General features: G+C 36.3%; 1 protein-coding gene across 3 annotated transcripts in view; it reads right to left on the bottom strand.

Annotated features, from left to right (window-relative positions):
* LOC114477722 (F-actin-uncapping protein LRRC16A-like) overlaps positions 1-23207 on the bottom strand; it is a 64019-nt gene that overhangs the window by 27821 nt on the left and 12991 nt on the right. For all 3 annotated transcript variants that reach the window (XM_028470226.1, XM_028470227.1, XM_028470228.1), the window contains exons 3-7: positions 8129-8179; positions 4103-4162; positions 2797-2918; positions 1561-1658; positions 1296-1366 (exon numbers count right to left, since the gene is read on the bottom strand). In XM_028470226.1, the coding sequence (XP_028326027.1) occupies positions 1296-1366; positions 1561-1658; positions 2797-2918; positions 4103-4162; positions 8129-8179 (402 nt within the window). The remainder of the gene's footprint in view (positions 1-1295; positions 1367-1560; positions 1659-2796; positions 2919-4102; positions 4163-8128; positions 8180-23207) is intronic.

Below are 23207 nucleotides of genomic sequence, written 5' to 3'. Positions count from 1 at the left end.
TAGTTTGAACTTATTTTGCAAAATATGAACAAAACGTGTAGCACTCGTTGAGCACAAACGTAAGTGCCAAACGTCCTCTTTATCTGGTTATCTGGATCCGTTTGGGCACCCCCATTTTTTTGAAAATCACAATGACGTGCATGATCTGGTTCTGATGCAAATTAAACTCGGTGGGGTAATTAACTAATTGACTGCTAAAGACGTCAAAAGACATCAGTTGTGTTTTTCGGCTGGGGTTGCTAGGATAGAGTATGACGATGTTCTCCTGTGAATATTGAGCTTGTACGATCATGTAGTGACCAACTGGTGACATGTAGGTGGCAGCAGCGCACCTTCGGATGAGAGATCACCCTGATGGGCAGAGCTCAGAGGGAGAGGAAAAGAGTTTGCAAGACAGAAAATGGCGCTACGAGAGTTGATGCTGAAGTTGCCAGCAGCTCACACTCGACCTGAGCATGTGTGGTACTAAGTGGACTATTGAGAGTCGTGATGGTGAGGGAAAATTATCAAAAAACGGGGCAAGCAGTGACACTCGGCATGTCCAGGAGGAGGAGGAAGTTGCGTGTGTGGAAACCATTGAACTCCGACCTAGATAGCAAAATAATAATAATTTTGCCATCAAAAGCCTGGTCTCAGTGTTGTTTATGTAGTTTTATAGTAGGAAACTAATGTTGAGGTGTCACTAAAACAAAAAAAAAATTGATTCAAAGTCACTAATAGGTTTTTGTCAGAAACTGGCGATTCAACTGGCGATTCAACTGCGGATTACAGAAGAACGAAACAAGCTCAAAACAAAATTATTCTTTCTGATGAAACTAGAGTCTAATCTTTCAGAAATTGGTTTCAGTACAAAATATTGTGTGAGTCTTAAAAGATCATTGAAAATCATCTAAAATGCCTGTCAATATGGGGTTTGCTGCTCTGAAAAGGGCTGGCAGTGTATGACTTAAGGAACAAACCCGACATAACTAAGTCAAATTTCTTAAAGATTGGTCAATTACGAACCCAGATATAGATTTGTAAAGTCCACCAATAATGAAATCCAGAATTAGTATATTGAGCTGGATCCCCGTCAAAATTTAATGAAGGTCCATCTTTAGTTAAAAATTTGTCCCAATCTGTTAAATACTTGCAGCGTAATCCAGCTAATAGACAAACAAGCCAATGAAAATTATATTACCATTTTTCCAGAGGTAACAAAGATAATCATACAAAAATATACAATGTGAGATAAAATGTTAAGTTTAAGTGAAGGCCGCAACAATAAAAATGATTCATCTAAAATTAATACTTACCCACTGCACCTCCTCTCTATAAGGTAGCCCCAACCAGTCACAAACGCATCTGTACATCTGAGAAAAGCCTCCTATTTGCACAAAAGATAAAACAGTTAAACAAAGCTAGAGTAACACAAATAGAGAGCAATGACAGACAGATTGTAGAGATTGACATTAGAATGTTTAAATGCCATAAGTATGCTTAACAGCTCTGATTCAATACTGAACAGAAGAAGGTGGATGAGCCACAGAATCACAATGTCGTTCACTTATGGGATCTTACCACATGGTCCTGGTTCAGTTGGCTTGTTGTTTTCCCAAAGCGTCTGCAGAACCAGCAGCCGTTCTGGTGGTTCCATTGACAGCTTCTTCATCACTTTACTGATAAAACAAAGTTTTCCTGTTATTTTTAATCATTTGAAAACTATTTAATACATCGTCTTTAGACTTTTTGCAGACATTTAAAATGGTCTGCAAAATTTAAATTGACAGAGCATATGCTAAAACTGCAGGTAACCATCTAATATCAACAATGTGAGGAATCAGAAACAGGTTAATGCAGGTCTACCCTCTGTGCTCCTGATTTGCCCAACGAGGACAATAGTGTGTGCTTCACAAGACTAACACTTTAATTCTACACTCTATGCCTGGACGATTAATTGATTTTTTTAGATTATTTCAAGTTTTTTGTGGCGGACGATTTAAAAAAAAAAAATGAAAATTGTGACTTTTTTTCTCTTGCTATGGCGCACCTTTTTTCCTCATCTGTAGCTTTAGTTTTTTCTTCAGGTTAAGTATTGAGAGAATTCTTTATTGATGTGTTTCAAAATTGTGCAGCAATTAATGTGAATGTTAACAATTTAGTCTCCATTCAAACTATATATTACTATTTTTTAAACAAAAAAAAAAAAAAACAGCTGACACTTTAATTCCAGGAGGTAAATAGGGGGAAATGGGGAAAAATCCTAAATCACTTTTTTTTAATGAGAAAATCTGAGTTTTTATTTTTAGGCCATATCGCCCAGTCCTACTACACTCATATCTATTTGTTTCCAGCCTTTAAAATTTCAATCTAAATGTCGTTTAATAATATAGATCAAAACCTATAATAAGCATCACCAGGCGCAAGCATTTAATAAAAAACGAATAAAAATAAATACAGTGCATGATGAAAATTTACAACATTGACCTTTTTTCTTTTAAATACTGAGAATTCATCAGCAGTTACAGAATATCCTCTAATTTACAGGAAATAATTAATAATTCTGTCAGAACAATGAAGTGCATGTTCAGTTACAAAAGTAGTTTCAAATTAAAAAAAAAAAACTTAGAAAAAAATGTTTATTTCTGCTGCAAAGTGCCAAACTTTGTAATGACAGGCAACTAAAGTGCAAGTGTATCTGTTATTATCGTATGACATAGGCAGATATGAAGAGAAATTGTCTTAGAAACATGTTTAATACATGAATACCGGTACATGGATGTGCTACACAAGAGTCCATGAGGAGTACAGGCTCACCTCGGTGGTACACCAGGACATATCCTCTGTAGACAGGTTCCTATTTGAGTCACCACGTCATTCACTTCCTCTGTGGAGAGCAGCTTTAGGGAGAACGAGCCGCGCTCGTACTCGACCAATAGCTAAAGAAAACCCATAGATAGAGATAATTATTCTGCCTAAATGACTGATACACACATACTCAGTCAAAGGACATACATGCTTCGCTTCTCATCCAACAGAAATGATTTATTTCAAGTATATTTCATGTCCATTCTCCCTCCAGCCATTCACTCAACCCCATTTATTCCCACAAGTAAATATGGACTTCACGTAACTAACAAAGCCTGACAAACTTTTTCAGTGTTTCTGCTATTATGCAAATACTGATGCGAGAAAATACATTATTCTTTCCTAAATCAAAATTATTATAATCCTAATTAACACACAGGATACTATCAGTTAACAGGGTTCATACAGCTTCAATCAAATTAAATTCAAGACTTTTTAAAACTTTTTATTGCCATTTGAAATTAAATTTAGGACCAACTTCACAGTAAACACAATTGGGGGAAGAAAAAAAAAGCCATATCAATTACATAGGGTTAGGGTACATTTCTTTTCAGTGTCTAGTGCAGATGTGCAACTGGCAGCCCCCAAAGAGAACACACAAAATGACAAAAAATAAATTAAATAAAATTCAAAATCACTCCAATAACACACAAGATGACTACAAAAAAAGCCAGAAATCCATAAAATAACAAAAATATAAAAAATAAAAACCATTAAGAAAAATCTTTGATGGACAGGCAATTTTCCGTTCCATTTACATTTCCCCATGTTGTTGAAAGTGGCTACCAGTTGCATAGAGCCCAGCTGAAACCACTTCACTGTTTTCTAGTTGGTTCCACTGTTGTGATTGTGTGATGTTACGTTAATGTATCAATTTTTTTTAAAAACTAATGTCAGTTATTATGAAATGTGAGACTGATTGCAATCATAAAATCATACTTATGTGTTAAAATGTAAAACTTTTTAAACAATAATTTCAGACATTTTAATGACAATTGAGACCTTATTTTTAGATTAATTAATTTAATGCATTTTAAGAATTTTTAAGGATCCATGGGAACCCTGGTCAACATATAAAGAGGATTGTCATCCATCCAGGTGAGCAGACAGAGGTGTAGCTGCAGGAACACGGTGGTTAGTGACATTTTGGTGGTAGATCCATCTGACTGACAGCTTAATGACTGGATTCAAATGCCACAAAAGAGCTAAAAAAAAAAACGCATAAAGATGTGTTGTCAGGTAACCGTCAGTGTACCTGTGTTGGCTTGTTGCAGGTGATTCCCTGGATTTCCAGATAATTAAAACAGTGCTCCACCTGGAACACAAACACAGGAAAAGCTTTAAAAAAAAAACTTTAAAAAAAGTGGATTAAACAAGAGGATTTGAATGTACAATAACTGTGGAACAGTTTCAATTTTTCATTAACATTTTCAAATTTCATAATCATGAATTAACCAAAGAAAATAATTTACAGTTGAAAGATTTCAGTGGAATACACCTTTAGTAATGTGGCCTCTGTGATACAATTTAGTAGTGAAATTATAAGTCAGAAATAAAAATACACCAAAAAACATTAAAAAGTGTCCTATGTGTAAATTTGTCCACTTATTTGATCACATTTTTCAGACCGATAGAGACAGAAGTGGCTTTTTCCTAAAGTGGAGGAAGGAGACTTGACTTCTACCTGGATTCTGTAAAAAGCCAATCAGTAACCACCATCCACATTGTAAAATAATATTCAGATATTTTCATTAATTTATTAATTAATCTGCTATGCACTGAATAATATTATTAATCTTTTAAACACAATATGCCAAAGAGCAGCTGCCAGTTTGTACCATTTCTTTTCCTGAGTGCATTTGAGGACAAAGTGAACAAAGAAGAGCAACACACCGCTTTCCAAATTTTAAAAAGGAAAGCAGGCTTTCCAAACAAAGCAGGGAATCCTGTGTTTACTGATACAGTGAGAGAAGCCTTCCTCTGACGCTCACAAATACAAACATACAGCACAGAGCCTGAGGGCAGGCCAACCAGCGGGGCCAGACTATTCCAGGCAGGCCGTGTGTTCCTGAGGCTCAGAGACGAGCAAAGAAGAGGAGGAGGAGGAGCCGACTGTCTGCTGTCTACCCCTCTGTGTGTGTGTGTGTGTGTGTGTGTGTGTGTGTCTGTGTGTGTCTGTGTGTAAGCATCTCATTGCCTGTGGCTCACCAGTCTTCACTGATTCACACTTTTACAGACTGTTTTTTTTTAGAATTTCACTATGGGTTTGTGATCAAATATATTGTAACAATATTCATTTATTTTGAAGAAAAAACAAGATTTTAATGCCATATTCCCTGAAAAGCGGAGTATCTGAGCTAAGCAGAGGTGAAAGTACTGGAATACAAGTACTGTACTAAAATTACTGTAATTGAATAGCTTCTTGAACTTTTTTAAGTATCTTTCTCAATCAGTAATTCTACTTGAACTTAAGTACATTTTAAAAGAAGTACATTTTCTACACCCAAGCGTTAGAGTAAATTATTATTTTTTGTTTTAAAATGATCAACGGACATTGGTCATTTCATTTTATGTAGTTTCACAGACAACAATCAAATGCATCATAGCCAACCAATCAGATCTAATGTAATGCACAGCATTGAATACAGTTATTTTCTCAGAGCATCGTCAGAACACACTGTAGGAAAGGCAAATTAATAATAATGCAATGTAAACTTTGCCATCCATTTTAAGTTTATACATGAGATATTTACTGTATGCAAGGGAACCATGGCAAGGTTTATTACCAAAAATAAACCTGGGGAGTGAAAGTAATTAGTAACTTTTACTCTGAGTACTATTTAATTGATCTACTTTTATATTATACTTGAGTATTTTATGTATGACTTACTTGGACTTGTACTTGAGTACAATTTCAATCAAGTACTTTTCCTTGAGTAGGATATATCAGTGTACTCTTTACACCTATGGAACTAAGTTATACTTGTATTTGTTCAAAAACATATTCATTTCAAAGCATTTTGTAGTTGCAAAGAGGTATCATAGCCAGACCTGCTGGAACTGAGCTATTCAATTAATTGAGGCAGTTTATGGTGTGGAACGCCAGTATCATAGTGTGATCTTTTTACACCATAACAAGAGCAGGAGAGTGCAAAGACCAAGATAATAAAGGCATGTGAGCACTAGAATTCAAACAAGTATCAGCTATGGTAGAGACACTGAAGCCCTGTAGCTTCTCATTACCCTCAAAACCTCAACAGATCAATTCAGTCTGGATACCAACATCTCCTGGAGCTAGTTATTTTATCCAACTCTCTTTCCATTTACATAAAAAGTGCTTTTTCAAATTAAATGCATGAATGATACAATTAAATAAACAATCAGCATGGCTTGAGTTTTGAGCAAAGGATCAGATAAATGAAAGAAGGATTTACAGGATCAATTCCTTCCAACAAGGTACTGACTTAAATAGTGAAAGTAAAAGTGTGGTTTTACTATTGTCTATGTTTGTTGGCTAATTTGAGAACATGTAATATGTAAGTACTGGGCATTTTTAATAAGTATGATAATGTCTCATCAAACTCAGACAATATCACAATAGCTGACGATCTCTGGCAGAAATAGGAGGAATAGGAGTGTTGGTAAAATAAGGTGTTGATGACAGAGAGGTCAATATAAGGCAGATGCCTCAGCACTTTGAACTCAGAAGACTTCAAAGGCATTAATCAGAGGCAAAAGCACTTAAACAGATCCTAAAGCTGGGGCTTTCCATACTTTAAACAAATGAGGTCATGTGAATCAGGGTCAGTTCTGAACAATCTTTATGAGCTCTTATTTTTCATAAATGAGTTCCTGAGTAAATTATCAATATAACTCAAATGTCCATGGGATCATTTTAATGACTTGAAAGCTAGCTCTCATTAACTGTTAGGCTGTGCCTTGATAAAATGAGTATGTTGTTGAATAAAGATTGTTAAAAATGGAGGCATTATTATAATTAAATATGATGTGACAAAATATTAAATTGGATGAATAAAAATAAAAAAATCATTCCTTTTCTCAAAAAGTAAAAAAAAAAAAAAAAAAAAAAAAAAAAAGAATGGTCCGTGGATATTGTGAAAAGTATTGTTTGAACATGTGTGTTGTGTTAGTGCACTGCTGTATTCTATGTAGTCATGATGAGGGTGCTGGTAAACACCATGACATGTATTTTATTACTGGTGAGGTTGTTCCAAGTTGTCAGCTGTGCTGCATTTATGACATCACTCAACAACAAAAGGCTGGAGAGCAAGTTGTATCACATCATTGAAAGAGGACATCTTTTGTTTGATAAGCAAATTCATGGGCATGGGAACAAACCCACGGTGGAAACACAAGACTTGGTCGAGGGGGCGAAATATTCTTCAGAAAGAAAAATAAATATTTTTGTAACCCGGTATGCTTTGCTAAAATGTTTTTCTTTTTTTCTTTTTTAAATGTCCTGAAAAAAGCATTGCTTTCAGTTTTAAGTGTCATTTTATGCCATTTAATTTTAGACACTGCATTGTTGTTTTAGGTTATTTTGGACCAGTTGCTTTTTATTTGGGTAAATTTTGTAGACTAATTTGAAAAAATCTGAAGAATTTCAAAAGAAAATTGAGTGCTATTCTTACAACAATTGTCGGTAAGTAATTAATGACGTGGTTTTTTTCCTGCAGGCCGAATTGGAAGCTCTAAAGAGCCGGATTCAGGCCTTGAGTTTGCAACTTGAGCTTTAGATGAAAAACACAGTTTAATAATCAAACACAGAAAATGTCTTTATGGTTTTGTACTGACTGTACCTACATTTTGCCTTAAACTAAACAGAGCATAAGTAATCAAATAATTAAAGTGAGTTTGAATTTTTTTTTTTACCTCCAAGACACGTATTGAACTATAAAACTATGCCACGACACTATGTAACGTGCGGTGCAAAGTTAAAATCAATAGAATCTCTTTACATGTTCTGAAATTAGGTTTTGTACTTTTTTCATTTGATTTTACTTTCATTTATAGTCAAGAATTATATCAGCATATATGATAAAATTTGATAAAATAAACTGTATAGGTTGATAAAATAAACTGTATAGGTTGATAAAATGTACTGTATAGGTAATAATTATTCTGAATATGTCAAAAACTGCAGAAATTAACTTGAATTATTCCTGCATACTTGACTACCTGATTACATAATCTGTTTAATATCAAACCAATCTTTTTTGTTGTGCCATTGTGCATACAGACTTCAAAAAGTTAATCTTACCTTGGTGGGAATGCGCGCTGTCAGGAGATAAGCTCTGTGAGATGCAAGAGCCTGAGAGAGAAAAAAGAGATGAAGTGTGCAGCTGTAAATAAATACTCTGTACCACAAGAACAGGGAAATGACAAAGGGCACTATGAGCTGCCTTGCTGACTCATCAGGATGAAAAGACTTGTGACTCTGAAGCACGTCTGTGCGTGTGAGAGGAGACGGACAAAGCAAGGAATTACAACTTAGGGAAGATTACTCTGAACATGCAACACAAACACATGAGTCTCATTTCACACAGAACACTGAAGCACCATGTATCATCTGGTTTGTAGCTGCCCTGAATGGTCAAGACTCAAGACTACAAAGACGAAATAGAACATTTACTCATTTACTTACATTTACTTTTTTCACAATGATTTTTCACAACTTTTCCAAAATATTTCACGAAATTTCCATGACTTACTTCTGAAGCGCCAAGATATTTGTCTGCGTATGCAATTCCTGGTTTTTAGTGTACACCAGCTGAAATGATCTAACCTACGCACAGTTTTATAATTGAGGCAGAGAGTGAATTTGTGAGATCTTGTGATTTAATTTTAAGATGACGCTAAATATCTTTGGGGCTTAACTTATTTTAAACATTAAAATAAAAAAGCTATATTTCCAAAACATTTGACATATTCCATGACTTTTCAAGACAGGAAAATCATTTTTTCGAATTCCATAACTTTTCCAGTAATTTCATGACTGTTTACTTTTACCCACATGTGCAGCATTGATGATATTTCTTGTTGTTTTTTTGGGGGGGTAATTACAGATACTGTAGACAATTACTTCATACACAGATTTTCACCCACTTTAGGTAAGATAAAACATATTTTGAGGAACAGATCTTTGTTCTTTTCCATTCTGATATCAACATTTTGTGTAAATAAAATTACACAAAAAAAAAAAGAACCATAACAAATGGGAAAATGCCATCAATATTTTATTTTCTCTTTTTCTTCCTTTTCTTTTAAACATGAAATGAAAAACAGGGATGTCAATTTTTAGATCTTTTGAGATAAGCAAAAAACTATATAACAAAACAAGAACTAAAAAAAAAAAACCTCTGCCAAGTTTAGATCAGCTCACCAAATTTTATTTAAATCCGTCTATAACTTTTTGAAATATCCTTGATAGAAAACTTCTTCTAGATACTGTATCTACAGTCCCTTCTGGATCATCTTCCAAATCTAACTTGTTCTTTCTCTTCACATTAATTATCAGCTTACCAAATTTCATTTAAATTATTAGTTTATTGAGAACTTTATGAGCTATCCTGTTACAAACATCCACATTAACAGACAGACTGACGGTGTAAACAGTACCTCCTTGGTGGGGGTAAACATCAGTTTGACAGGTTAATTACGTATTAAATAATATATTTTAAATAAAAAAAAAAAATATCCATTTTAAGATACTCGAAAGAATGCTTTAGTTGTTTATTTTTGACCAAATCTGGTCTTAGGGTGTAAAACATATTACACTCATTTTGAATACGGTATATGAATGTCCTTTATGACGGCATGTTCAATGGTCTTCCACTAATCTTATGGATTACACCAACATTTTAATGCTCTATAAAGATTGTGCTGAACTGTAGTACGTTCTTAAGACAAGAGAGCATCAGAATACAAAGCTTAGCAATGATTTTTCCAGCTAACCTCCCCAGAATTATGAGTCATGAACCTAAAAAAGATTAGCCTTGGATTTAACCCTTCATGAGGTTTCCGAGGCAAAAGCACGTACCATGGCAGCGTTTTCATTCTGTTAGCAAGCATCAAAGCACATTAGGTGCTGACCTCTGAGGCACCGAAACGACATTTTCACCTTTTTCAAAGAATTCGTCCAAATTGGGCAGCAGAGGCACAAACCACATGAAGCTTCTACTATCAGTTTGAGGATAACATGAAAACATGGGCCACCCAAATGGCTGAGGGGGTCACAGTATATCCCACATGGCACTTGACAGCTGAGTCCTCAGGTCAAGTTCTTCTTTGGCCTCTTCGATGCGTAGTATTCCTTTCTAGCATTTCACATTTACCTAAACTTTCCAAAAGTCAAAAGGTTTGACATTTTGCAGAAAAACATCCCATCCCAAAGCATGCATTTTCTTTATACATATAATTCTTTTTGCATCACGGCTAAAACAACAACTTGAAAAAAATAACTTATATATTTATATCTAAATTAAATGGGACATATCATGCTAAATCCACTTGTTTAGAAGTACAGAAAAGCTCAAATTAGTCTCTCCAGGTGCTTCGTTGATATCTTTATATTCTGTTTTGGTCATATTTTTCAATCTGTTTAGATTTTTCTATTCTCTATTACGTTTTTTGAACAATAACGTCACAGTATTTGCAGCGGAACTGCCAAATTACGACATCGACTCCAGGCCCAACACTTTGAGCAATCCGCCATTTTCATTTCTCGCTTTTATTTTGTAGTCCAAGCTCAAGGATGCCGAAGTTACGAGAGGATAAGTCAAAATGTTGGGTTGTTGGATGTAGTAACCCACACGCTTCATTACACCGTCTCCCAGCATCAGAACCTTTTCAAAGTGCCTGGTTGAGTTTTATTTTTCACAGAAATGTACCCACATCTGTGGGTAAGGTTATTTTTGTGTGCGCAAAGCACTTCAAGGATGACTGCTTCACCAGTATAAAGAAGGATTTGCTGAAAGACTTTGTCTGATTGAGGGTTCAATTCCTTCTATCTTTGGAGACGACGAACAGAACACTTCGGTAAGCTGTAAATAACGCTAAAAAGTGTGATGATAAGACGTCCCTGTCATTGTTTTATTAGCATTAGCAGTTGCACCGTCTTCATATGTTAGCGCTGTGTGCTCGTTTTAGATCCTTGATGATATGGCCTACGTGATTTCATTTAAGTCTAAAGTTTTCATTAGTCATTTCATTTTGCCATTTTTGTCTCCGAAAAAACTGTATTAAAATGCATTTCGTGACGTTAGCTTGGCGCTAGCGTTAGCTCGGTGCTTGTGTTATCTCACTTGTTAGGGTTCTGCAGGTTCATCATCTTCATTTTCATCTCGCTCCGCCGGGTCCGACTCTGGCTTAAACATGTAAGGCTGGATGGACAAGTCTTCTGTTGTTGACATTTTGTAAATAACGTGTGAATAAAAAGTTTCTGCACCGCTAGACAATCGTATCTCTTCTATCAAACTACAAAAATGGCCGAACAGGGTGGAGTTCAACCGAGTGTCACCTCTACAACCTGGAGAGGGGGCGGGGTATGAAGTGTCTCATTTGCATTTAAAGAGATCGCACCAAAACAAGTTGCTCTTAGAAGCACATCAGAAAAGGGGTAGAAAAGGGGCCTGTGGAGCTATAATAATGAGGAATTCAGACCCAAGCATTGCAGTTCTGCTCTATATAGACCACAACTGTATGATTTATATGTAAAAAGGAAGGATTTAAAAGCATGATATGTCTCCTTTGAAGAAAAACAAATGGTGACAGTTAAAAAATTAAAGTAGAAAAATGCAGAGATGACAGATAATGATGTTCATGATTGAAAAACTGAAGATTATAAATAAATCATCAAAACTAAAATATTAAAGTTAAGCCAATAAAGTGTCAAGAAGATCCTTTGAAAAGCAAACAGAGGGTTGAGAGACGAGTACAAAAAGGATGACAGCTCCACAGGCAGCGTTGCTCTGCTTTGATGTGATGGAGAATGACAAGTAGGCCTGTGTGTAGCCAGACAGCCTCATCTAAAGAGCACCAGTCACTGCTCAACTCTCCCTGGCTCATTCTCTGCAACTAAATGCAACATGAGCTGAGGTTCTTGTGCACCTCTACAATTTGTTTCTTTTATAAACCTGAGGCATTTGATTAATGTATGCAGAAATAATGTGACATTTTTTCTAAATTAGAACAAAATTTCATCATGTGAAAATTTTACAATAACCTGTAGTAGACCTATGAAATGAATACATAGAAGGTAAATAGTAGGAATTCATTCATATGCCTGTATAATTCTACAATTCCAAATGAATAGCAGCTAAAAGAGGTTTGTAAGACCTCTTCAATGCAATGAAAATATCAATAAATACTAGTTTATCCTATTTTTTCATAACTGCTACAGATTAAATATTACTAGAAAAAACAATTCAAGAAAATATCATATAACTATATAGTATGTATAGTTTTCTTCAAACTTAGTATTTCATAAAATTGCAAATATTTTTTTAAAACTTATGTAGTGTGATAAAAGGTGTTGTGTGGAGGAGTTTTTATTTCTTTTTTCATTTTAGAAAAAGGCTGTGACATAACAAAATGTAGAAAAAGTGAAGTGCTGTGAATACTTTCCAGAGGCATTATAAATAGTTAATCTGTGTCTAAAAGTGTCAGAGCCATAGACAAACTGATACACACTGGATGGTATCACCGAGAAACAAACTACTGAGTCAGAGAGAGAGCGAGAGAGAGAGAGAGCGTATATTTGGGATGTAAATAAATAGCCAAACATTTAAAACAGACAACTTTACTTTTTTTTTACTCCCCACCAAAAGAGAACAGCAAAAATGTCTAATTTCAGTTCCCACAGGACTATCTACATACTGTCCCATCTCTTTTAGTCAATAGTTGACCGTCCCATTGAACTTTCTCAGTGCCACACTCTCCCCATCTGCCCTTTTGAGTGGACAAAGGATAATATCCTCCTTCCTCTGCAACTTCTTCCCTCCATCTTTGAAGCTGGTCTTGAGTGGAACTAAGCCTTGGGCTTCCCCATCAGATGGCAGCTTCACAGCAACCAGCACTGCGCCTTCAGCTTCTCTCAGCAAAGCAGATGGCAGCAGCACTGGAGCGTGTCAGTTAGACCAAGAGAGAGCATCTGCCATTGCTCTCACTCTCCCATGCATGCAGACTTTGACACTTTTTAAACGTGTGGGCCACAAGTTAAAGATTGCCTTTAGCCTTCTTGGCCTGCTACACGAGAAGAGATCCAAATGCAAAAAGTAGTTATTTCTTCAGTGACATCAAGATTTCAATCTAAATCACAACAAAGATACTGAGGCAAAACTTGTGATCCACATGTAGTAGTTTCAACGTCTGTTACATGCACCTTAGGTTAATAAACCATGTTGGAAGGAAAAACACAAACGGATATTAGATAGCTGAGGTATAAGGATATTGCAAACACACCCATTAATGTGTCCCAAGTGAGAGTGTGGTAGATCCACACTAATCCATATATCATTCCCAGATCTTGTTCCACCCATTCCTCCCTCCCACTTGTCCACATGTGCACACTGCCATGTCATTTATGTTGCTATAGTAACGGCTATATGTTTCCACACGTGTATTTGCAGGCCCAGGCACATACAGGAAGAACCTCCCTCACACATGAAAGCAGGGTTGTGATTAATTATAATAAAATAAATAAATATAAACAAAAAAAAAAAAAAAAAAAAATAATCAGGTAATTGATAATTAATTACAATTATCAAAATGAAGCCCGAATGAGACCCGGCCCTTTGGGGTCATGTTCAGGCAAATAGTTCAAGCTCTAACATGGAGCTTTGCCAGGCAAAGTTTGAGTTTGCTACACCTTGGATGAGCATTCACAATTTAAATGATCTCTGCACCATTTCATAGGGAATCCAGCAGCTGTGACAATATTTAACCAAAAAAAACCTACCCTCAATCAAAAAAAAAAAAAAGAAAACCTTTATCCACATTTCAGGTGTATTTCGTGCATTTTTATATCCATTCAAAATGCCTTTCAGTCAGACTAACGATCATATTTGACAGCCTTGCTATTTTTACATCAACATTGACAGTCTTAAAATGTGAAGATCCTGACTGCACAAAAAAGCGCAAAACATTATTTGCATTAAAAATCCAAACAACAGTAGAAAATAGAAACCCTTCATCCCTTGACTCCAGTCCTGACAATGGTTTTTTTGTTCTTTTTTTCTGCATTGCATGACAAATTCTGACATGCCGAGCATGTGCATGTGAATGGACTAATAATGAGTCATGGTACTCTGGCTGCACACTGTCAATGCAGCTCCAGAAAAAACAAGTATTTTTAGAGCTATGCAGAAATAGAGGAGGGGGGAGAGAGAGACCAGTCTGAAGTCAGCCAGTGAGTCAGCCACAGAGTGGACACCAGGGAGATGGTTCGTTAAGGAGAGATGAGCCCGGAGAGTAAGTGAAATCACTTGAGAGATTCCAAGTGTTGCTTTGCTGATAAGGATCCAAGAGTTGCATCTAATTGAAAATAAGAGATCTTTAATGAAACGAAGGGTTTAAAAGCTTTCACGCCTCTGCCAAAAGAGAAGTGCCGCAAATGACCCTTCCCTTCCTTTGAGAAACTAAAATCAGTCTGGAGTCTGGCAGTCTACGCACACACTGGGTTAGTTTGACCTCACTCCCTTTATTTCCTAACACTCTCAGCACCAACAAAAAACTTAACCTTTATAAACAATACACCCTTCATTACACATGGGAATGTATGACATGGATATGCTCTGTCCAAAGAGAAACAGAACAGCAGCAGTAACCAAGATGGCCTCTAATATAAATAGGTAATGGATGATAATTAGGCTTTATTCCAGACTCATAATCCATATTATCAACAAACGATATATACAAACCACAAAAAAGGAATACATTAAAAAGAGAAACCCCTATCCTTTCAGGTCAAGAGGTCATGATACCAGTGCTTCCAAAGGTCAGAGGAGTAACCCATAGCACGGAAGGGCTGCTCAATTAATGAAAATTCGATTACGATTTTGATTATTACACCCAACGATTACAAAAATAACAATAAAAAAACAACAATTATTATTTTTTTTTTTTACATATGTTTTATTCGCTAAATAAAACCAACCCACTATTTCGAACATTTACAAATAATAAAGCTTGGCACACACACGTTATTAATACTAACTGAGTTGTTTATTCCAAGCACATGCAAGCTCCTGCCCTTCGCCCCGCCCCTCTCAAAGCCAAAGCTAGCCTACAAGCCAACATGAGGAAAGTTGTTGCTAGTGGTCTTGAAACATTGCAGGAGAAACACAGGAAAAACACTTGGTAAACAAGTGGCAAGTCAAATTCTCTTCTATGGGAACACTTTGGGTTGATTTTAGTGTTTGAAGGATTTTATTTATGTTTAAAGAATAAATTTTACGTTTTTTTGTGCAAAAAATAAATAACTTTTTGGTTGACAAATAATTGTTTGAATAATCATGATTTCAATTATGACTAAAATAATCGTGATTATAATTTTTTCTATAATTGAGCAGCCCTATAGCACGGTATGCAATGTTGCTCAAAATAAGAATAACTCTGTCGTCTAACGAACACATTCACTCCTCCTACATCACTACATATCCTGTCTTTGTCATTGTCTCCTCTGTCTCCAACCCTCCTCCTTCCCAGCGGTTGGCCGTAGGACGCGCGCCGTAAGGGCAGCGCCACACTGTGGCTGACCTGCGAACTACCCATCCTAAAGACCCATCCCCTGTGCCAACGTGCTGTTGTATTGAATTGTATGTCGTGTTTGTTGGTTTCTGTCGCAATGTTGCTGAAGAGTTTTTTTTCATGATCCCAAACTCTGCCCCTCTCTACAAGGGCCTAGTTCGGTTTTTGCCTTTTTTTTTTTGAATCTCTTCTTGTTAACCATTGTTTTATCCCATTTCTCATCTAAATAAGGGGCGCCGCCCTTGTGGCGAACCGCAGTTCTCCCACTCCTGTGCTCCCATGTTATGTTCTAAATGGTATGTGACTGTCTTTTCATGTTTTCTTGGACGGGATGAAACTGAAATTTAATTACGTTGCTCTGTAACATGTGCAATGACAAATAAACTCTCAACTCAACTCTAATGTAGGCTACATTCACACTTCAGGCAAAAGTAGCTCAATTCAGATTTTTTTTTTGGGGGGGGGGGTCATGTGACCAGGTGAGATTTTTTAGAAGCAGTGTGAACACTGAAATCTGGCCCATATCTGATTTTTTAAAATCAGATTAACTACTTTCATGTGTGGTCCTGAATCAGATACAAATCTGATTTTGTTCAATGCAACCTCAGTGTGAATGGTCAAGGCAGATTTGATGCACATTTGATATGTTGACATCACTTTAATTTCTAGTGACACAAATCATCATTGTGCCCAGCGGGAGCCTTGCAAAAATGGATGATCACAATGATAGAGCAAGTCAATGGAGGAACAGCGAGGTCTTGGACCTAATACATTTATAACGTGACCTGCAAATCTTGAAGTTTTATACTATAACTTGTCTGTCTTTTTCTTTATCCTCATCCTCCTCTGCACCTGCTCATTCATTCTCCGGCTTCCACTGCACAAAAACTTTGAGACAAATGTGAAAATTTGCATGCTGGTCAGTTCAGAGCTGCAAACACTGGAATCTTTTATCATTATATCACATTATAAATGGTAATGTAAACTGCAGAACAAAAACTGGAAATGAGCAAAAAAAATCTGAATTGAGCATTAAGGGTCTGAGTGTAGCCATAGTCGGCAGATAAACCTATACATAATGTCTTAAGATGGCCTTCAATGTTGTTGACCCCAGCAGATACAGAGTTCACTGGCACTGGTCCATCTGGGCTTTTTAAAAACAAGTTCGGATGAACTACGGCCAAATTGCACGTACCATGTTCCCAAGATTTCAGTCAAATGACTCGGTTCCACCAAGTATAAAAAATGGGTCCCCCTGACGCCCCCGTGGCACATACGGAGTAATGGGCCCCATTCATACTGTATATTGGTATGTGTCAATGATTCGGTACCACCAACCGTCGTAATATTTGACTCACAAATAAAGGACAAATTGAAAATCGCGTACACATCCAACCCGATATGTTCACGAATAACAGAGGAGTAGCAATTTTAACTGATGTACACAACAAGAACAAGAAAAACAACAACAAAGTGAGTGGCGTTTTGAGTCCGGTAGCCCAGTCTAAAAAAAAAGTCTGAAAGAAAGAGTGTGAGTACATCAATATAAGCCACTTGCAGTCTCTGAAGGCTAGCTTTTTTGTAGTTCCACCATAAATGTGCAGTGCACAGAGAAGTACAGTGAGATCGAAACAAATTCATTTAAACCTCATCAAATTTGCAAGACAGCACATTAGCTTGTGTGTATAAGATATTGCACAAACATTACACCTCTTCATCATCTGACAGGCGGTCTGTTAGCACATAACCGAGTTATCTTACTTCCTTTGAAGCTTTCAATATGATGCCAGACAACTTAAAGTCAGGAAATGATATACACTTGTCCTATTTGGTACGACAAATCATGATAAAACATTTTATAAGGTTATATGCAACATTTTGTTCACCTTAAGAAGAACATACTGCACATACACATAATTATTACCTTTTATGTTAATCTAAAACTTCACAGCTTTAAAGTAAAACATGCCACAGAAACATCTGCATTTTGAGGCCAAATAGGAACACAACAAATTGAAATAATTAAAGTTAAAGCCTCATCATCATGGAATGGAGAATAGAGTTCTCTCCATTCACAGTTTTGGGATGCGACTGGACATTATAAATAAAATACTTTTGTAACTATAATAAATAATACATAACTTATGTAGAAATAATGAACAAACTGATATTAGTTTGGTAGGACATTTTCTGTATTGATCCAACTTTTTATTTTATTTAAGAAGTTGCATTAAATGCAGCTATACTAAACAATGAGACTTTAATTTTCTTTGCACCCTCATAATTAGGGCTGCTGAAAATATGAATTTCTAAGAAGCATCACCACGCAGCTGTGGTTGATTCTGTGATAAAACAATTGACTAAAAGTGTTGCCTTTTCATTTTCTATCCACAGCAGGACAATAAAGTTGCACCACCAATAAGTCCTGAACCTGGCCCACCCAGCGAGGAGACAGCGGTGTGTCTCAGTCCTTTATTCAGCAGAAGACAAACACTAGGAGCAGCAGCTACACAGCAGAAAAAAAATGTTTAATTTGAGGACAGAATAATTTCACACAAAAAAAGGCATGGTAGACCTATTCACTTTATCTATTTAATTATTTTAGTTTTACAATTCAATTCAGACATTTGTGTTTAGGACTTTTTTTTTGGTAAAAAAAATAAAGAATGAACTTCATACTGATCTAAATGCTGCTATTCACTGGTGAAACAGCAACCATGTGCAGTCATGTATAAAATAATGGATGAAACAGATGGTTATGCATCATTTTTGACATAATGTCGAATCGAATCCTGAGATTTGTGAAAACGCACAGCCCTTCTGTTATTAATGACAGCTTTTACTGCAGGAGAAATAGACATGGAGAGAAACAAAGGAGCCACGTGTAAAGCAGTTCCTGGTGCAAAGCAGATTTTTGAACTGGCTTCTGATAAAACAAAGTATACAGGAGGTTTCCCTTTCATTGGTGTAAAGCATATCCTCCTAGGCTGTGTCCATGTTTATGCAACTAAGATCTAAGAAAAAGTAAATAATCACAAGGCTTTCTTGTGAAAGAGAACACAAAAGGGTTTATTAATCAGTATGCCAGCCAGACACAATGGGGAGGAGCTGTATATGGTTACATGTTGGTGTGTGCATGCGTATGTGTGGGTTTGAGGATATATGATTGTCTGCCAAGGATTTGGGGTAAGTAGGATACTGACAAAAGAAGAAAATCATTAATTTTGGATCATTTTGACATAACCCAGAAATTTGCAGGCAGGAGAACCTCCTCAGTCTACTGTACAACAGTGCTTTGTTTAGAGAAGGGGGGGAAGAGGATGGCAGAGACAAAGGCAGAGCCCAGAGGGGGAATAGGGAGGGGGGGATTGGCATAACCCGAGGCTTCCCACTGAAACAGGTTTGATACCATCAGTCAGCACTAATAACACATGTAAAAGACACAGTAGGTTCTCAGTAATGACAACACACTGTGGCACTAATTTCAATACTCTAGTAAAAATAACAACTATTGCTCTCTACGCTATCAACACCTTTGTCAACATGGTAAGAACACGCCTTGCATGCAGGCACATTGTTGATTAGTCCCTATTATTTATCTAAAATAAATAACTTAACAGAGCTGATGTGGCAAAAACACTCATTAGTCCTCTCTAGAAAGCCACTTTATAACTCCTAAAACATTAAAGGAGGGCTACTCGTCATTACAGCAATGAAATACGGCAGTCACGTCTCCGGTCCCATACTCCCAACGCCTTTAGTCAATGCTAGCTGTGCCATCTCATTTGGGATAGTCTCCATGACATCAGGCCAAAAAACGTGCAATGTTCTGTGTATTTTTTGTGTGATATAAAAAATAAATAAAGAAATGGTTTTGGTTAATTCAACAACAGCCAGCATGTTATAGTTACAAGCAGGTTAAGTGTTTCCCATTCTGAAATAATTTCTATGCGTCTGAAAATGATGAATAATACAGGATGACTAGTTATATTTGCACTAGGGCTGGGCAATATGGACTAAAACTCATATCGAGTATTTTTTTCTCAAAATGGCGATGTAATTTTTCAATAATTTTTTTTTTTACCAGAAATACAATTCTGGGTTAAATTTGCTGATGAAAAATGCCACACAGGCCCATTTATTAACAAGCAGCTGCACAATATGTGCCACTTTTGGCTTTTTCCCCTCTAAGGGACAGCACGTGCGAGTGAGCTCTCTAGTGTGGCTTGTTGAGGGGTTTAGATCTGGGTTAGGACGCACTCAGTAATCCATCTAACCGTGCTTTTCATGCTGTTCTGAAAAGTAACAAAAGCAGCGACTCCTCAAATGAGTATTTTAATACAAAATAGGCACTAAAGTATCTCTGAAATACAGAAAAATTGTAAAGGACACTGTTTGACTGTACTTCAAAAGCCAACTTAAGACCCATTTATTTGTTCAAGATTTTAATTAGCTACTCTTGGGCTGCTATGATTTTAAGTTGTCTTAAACTGCATATATTATGTACTTTTTGATTTTAAACTGTGTTGTGAGGTACTTTGTGGCTTTTGTCTGTGAAAGGCGCTATATAAATAAATGTTACTTATTACTTACTCTATGAATAATAGTAAATACTTATATCTTGATATAGCCGATATTGTCATTTTTATATTGCCAAAACAGTTTTTTAAAGTTATTTTTTTGTTGTTTTTGCTTTAAGTCGCAATTTCTTACATATTATACCGTAAAATTATCACAAAACATCACTTTTCAAATAACAAAAAAGAGAATTAAAACATATGTTGCATACATCACACTCAGATGCATCAACAAAGCATGACAGAACAAAGAAGCATTAAAAGAAGATGCATTATCTGCTGAAAGCCATCATAAAAAAAGCAATGCAACATCAGCTCCAAGGACACCATAAAAACCAACCATGCAGCAAATTCATGACGTATCGTCACTGGCGAAGACGTAGTTCCATGTGTGCATATGTCTGTGACAGGGCCCATCATGCGGGAGATAAAATGTAATATATTATAAATGATTTACTATGTACCATAGATGACCTAAAACTCCCCTGACATTATGCAGCTTGTTTAAAACAAATGGGAAAATATCTAAAGCCTTGGTTTCACACATGGAGTTTTTTTCTGTAGTAGATTAGCTTTTTGTTGCTATTACCACCATTTTTTGCTAGGAAACATCATATCGATTGGTGGGAGGTTTTGTGGTCATTTTCTACAAAATGGTGAATGAATGTCATTATGATCCAATCACTGCCGACTCTGCGACCTACAAACCTTATTCATTATATCTGCTGGGAAACGACTGACGCTACTAACCAGGCCACAACATTGGCCTGGTTCTAAAGAGCAGCTCTTCTCAGTATGGTTAGGCTGGTTTCCTAAGGGACTATTAAAACACATAGTACTGGTAATATCATAAACACAAAATACCAATGCCAATGGAGAGCATTTGGTCAGACTAATTAAATAAATGTGGCTATTTTGGAACGTTAGAGGCTGAAGTTGAAAACCAACATATTGGGACTGAATAGTGTGAAATCATAACAACCAACCCCATCAATCCAAAGACCTGACGCTGTGCCATCATTTTCTGAATGACACTGACCTTGACCCAAGAAACAATGGAGATGAATGAATATCGGTGAAAATAGCATTACTTCAGAGTATGTGAATGGGTAGTAGAGAGAATGTTTGGGGCACTATGACTTAAACAGTTTGGTGCACGTAATGATACATCAGTGAGGCTAATTAATACACTACTAATGTGACTATGGGACAAAATTAGCCCAAACATTTGTGTAATTAATATTAATAATAATAAAAGGCAGCTATTATTTTTTCACTCTAGTACGAGCTGATGCTTATTTTACCCACAATAAATTGAAATAGTACCACCCCAGCTAAGTCAAAACAGGCAACAAAAAAAAGCCACTGGTCAAATACTGGTCAAAATATTCCACCCATGGAAAATTTACATATATATATTTAACTCCAAAATTACTGACAAAATGAAATACCAAAAGCTTATCATGCTTATTCCAAATTGATTATCTTAACCCACTTCAGAAACTGTTTAGAATTTCTGCGATCACAGAAAATGAAAGGAAGTCATGGAATTCACCTCCTGAAACAGAAATAGTTATACGGCACAGAATATTCCACTTCATGCACGGTTTGGGACAAATATACATTTTCACAATATTTTTCCCATTGAATGGGTAGTTGAATGCATAGCAAGCAGACATGTCAACTCTCACCAAAATCTTGTGCTACGAAACTTTGCAATCTTGCAGATTTTGGCCTGACTTGATTGTCTTGGTTGGGTCTACTACCTTTATTTTTAAAGGAGCCATTTTGTCTCATCTCACCTGGATTAAAATCCTTCCAGAGCCAAAAAATACCTTCACAACAAAAACAATACAGTTTATTAGCTTCTATACAGTTCAAATATTATCTAATAATTTCACGAGTTAATGGATTTGAAGGGCTACAAAAAAACAACTTAAGAGTTATTGAACAATGTGATCTATTTTTAGGTTAACAAATTATCTTATTTTATCATAATTGTATTTGAAGTTAATGTCATTAATCATCAATACCATCTGTAGGAAATAACAATTCATAATTTTAATTTCTTTTTTAAAGCTATAGTTAGCAATTGCAAAAGAGGCAAAGAGCCACACTAGGCTCCAGAGCCACAGGTTGCAGACCCCTGGTCTAGGTCTACTAAGCACTTCTAAAGCACAAAAAATGTATTATTAACAAAAGGCAACAGAATTAATGCCTATTAAGCATTTCTGGCACAATTTTGTGAAGTTTAGTTCACCAATAACAACATCAAATTAGGGAAAGCTGATGACACAGGAATTTAAGAAAAGATTGCATCCAACATATCACATTGAACTGTTCCACCAGGCAGTGCAGTTGTACATTTCATCATCCAGTCCATGCTTTTTCCTCTCTAGTATTGCACAATCAAATATCTGTATTTACAACTCAAAGCCAAACTGTAATCAAACTTCAAATAAGTCTTTGTAATTGAGGGGTACTGGATGAATGGCCTTCAGGATTGAATGTTTTGACTTAGTATAAGCAATACATGATGAAGCCTGTTTGGTCCCCTGAGAGAACACTGCAGGTGATCATTTCAGAACAGAGAACGGAGTCAATTTCATTTTCCCACCAACTAATGAGAGACCTCAAGGTTGAAAGAAAAAAAGGAAAGATTGTGGGAAAGTGGAGTCAGAAGGACTTTTTGTCTTTTTCCTATTTTATCAGCATGTGTTCTTTTCGCTCCCCACACTCCCTCATGCTCTCTGCACTGCCGACCAATTCTTTTTACCCATTTTAGTCTCACACTCGCTCCCCCTGGACCCTCTCCTCTTCCTTACAGAGTGTTTGATAGACTCATCTCATTTCCTCCTTCAGCCGCCTGTCTTTAGAGGAGGGACATGGCTGTATCCATCAAGCTATGGTCTGCTACAGCAAAGCCTCAATCTAAGTAAAGAAAGAAAGTCTGCATTTAGCAGACAAACAAACCGATGGTGGAAATAACCATTTAATCTTCATTAGTTGAGGACC

Source organism: Gouania willdenowi, chromosome 16 (assembly GCF_900634775.1).
Source record: "Gouania willdenowi chromosome 16, fGouWil2.1, whole genome shotgun sequence".
Taxonomy (NCBI): Eukaryota; Metazoa; Chordata; class Actinopteri; order Blenniiformes; family Gobiesocidae; genus Gouania; species Gouania willdenowi.
Note: the sequence above shows the minus strand (reverse complement) of the source record. Positions and strands in the feature narration are given on the sequence as shown.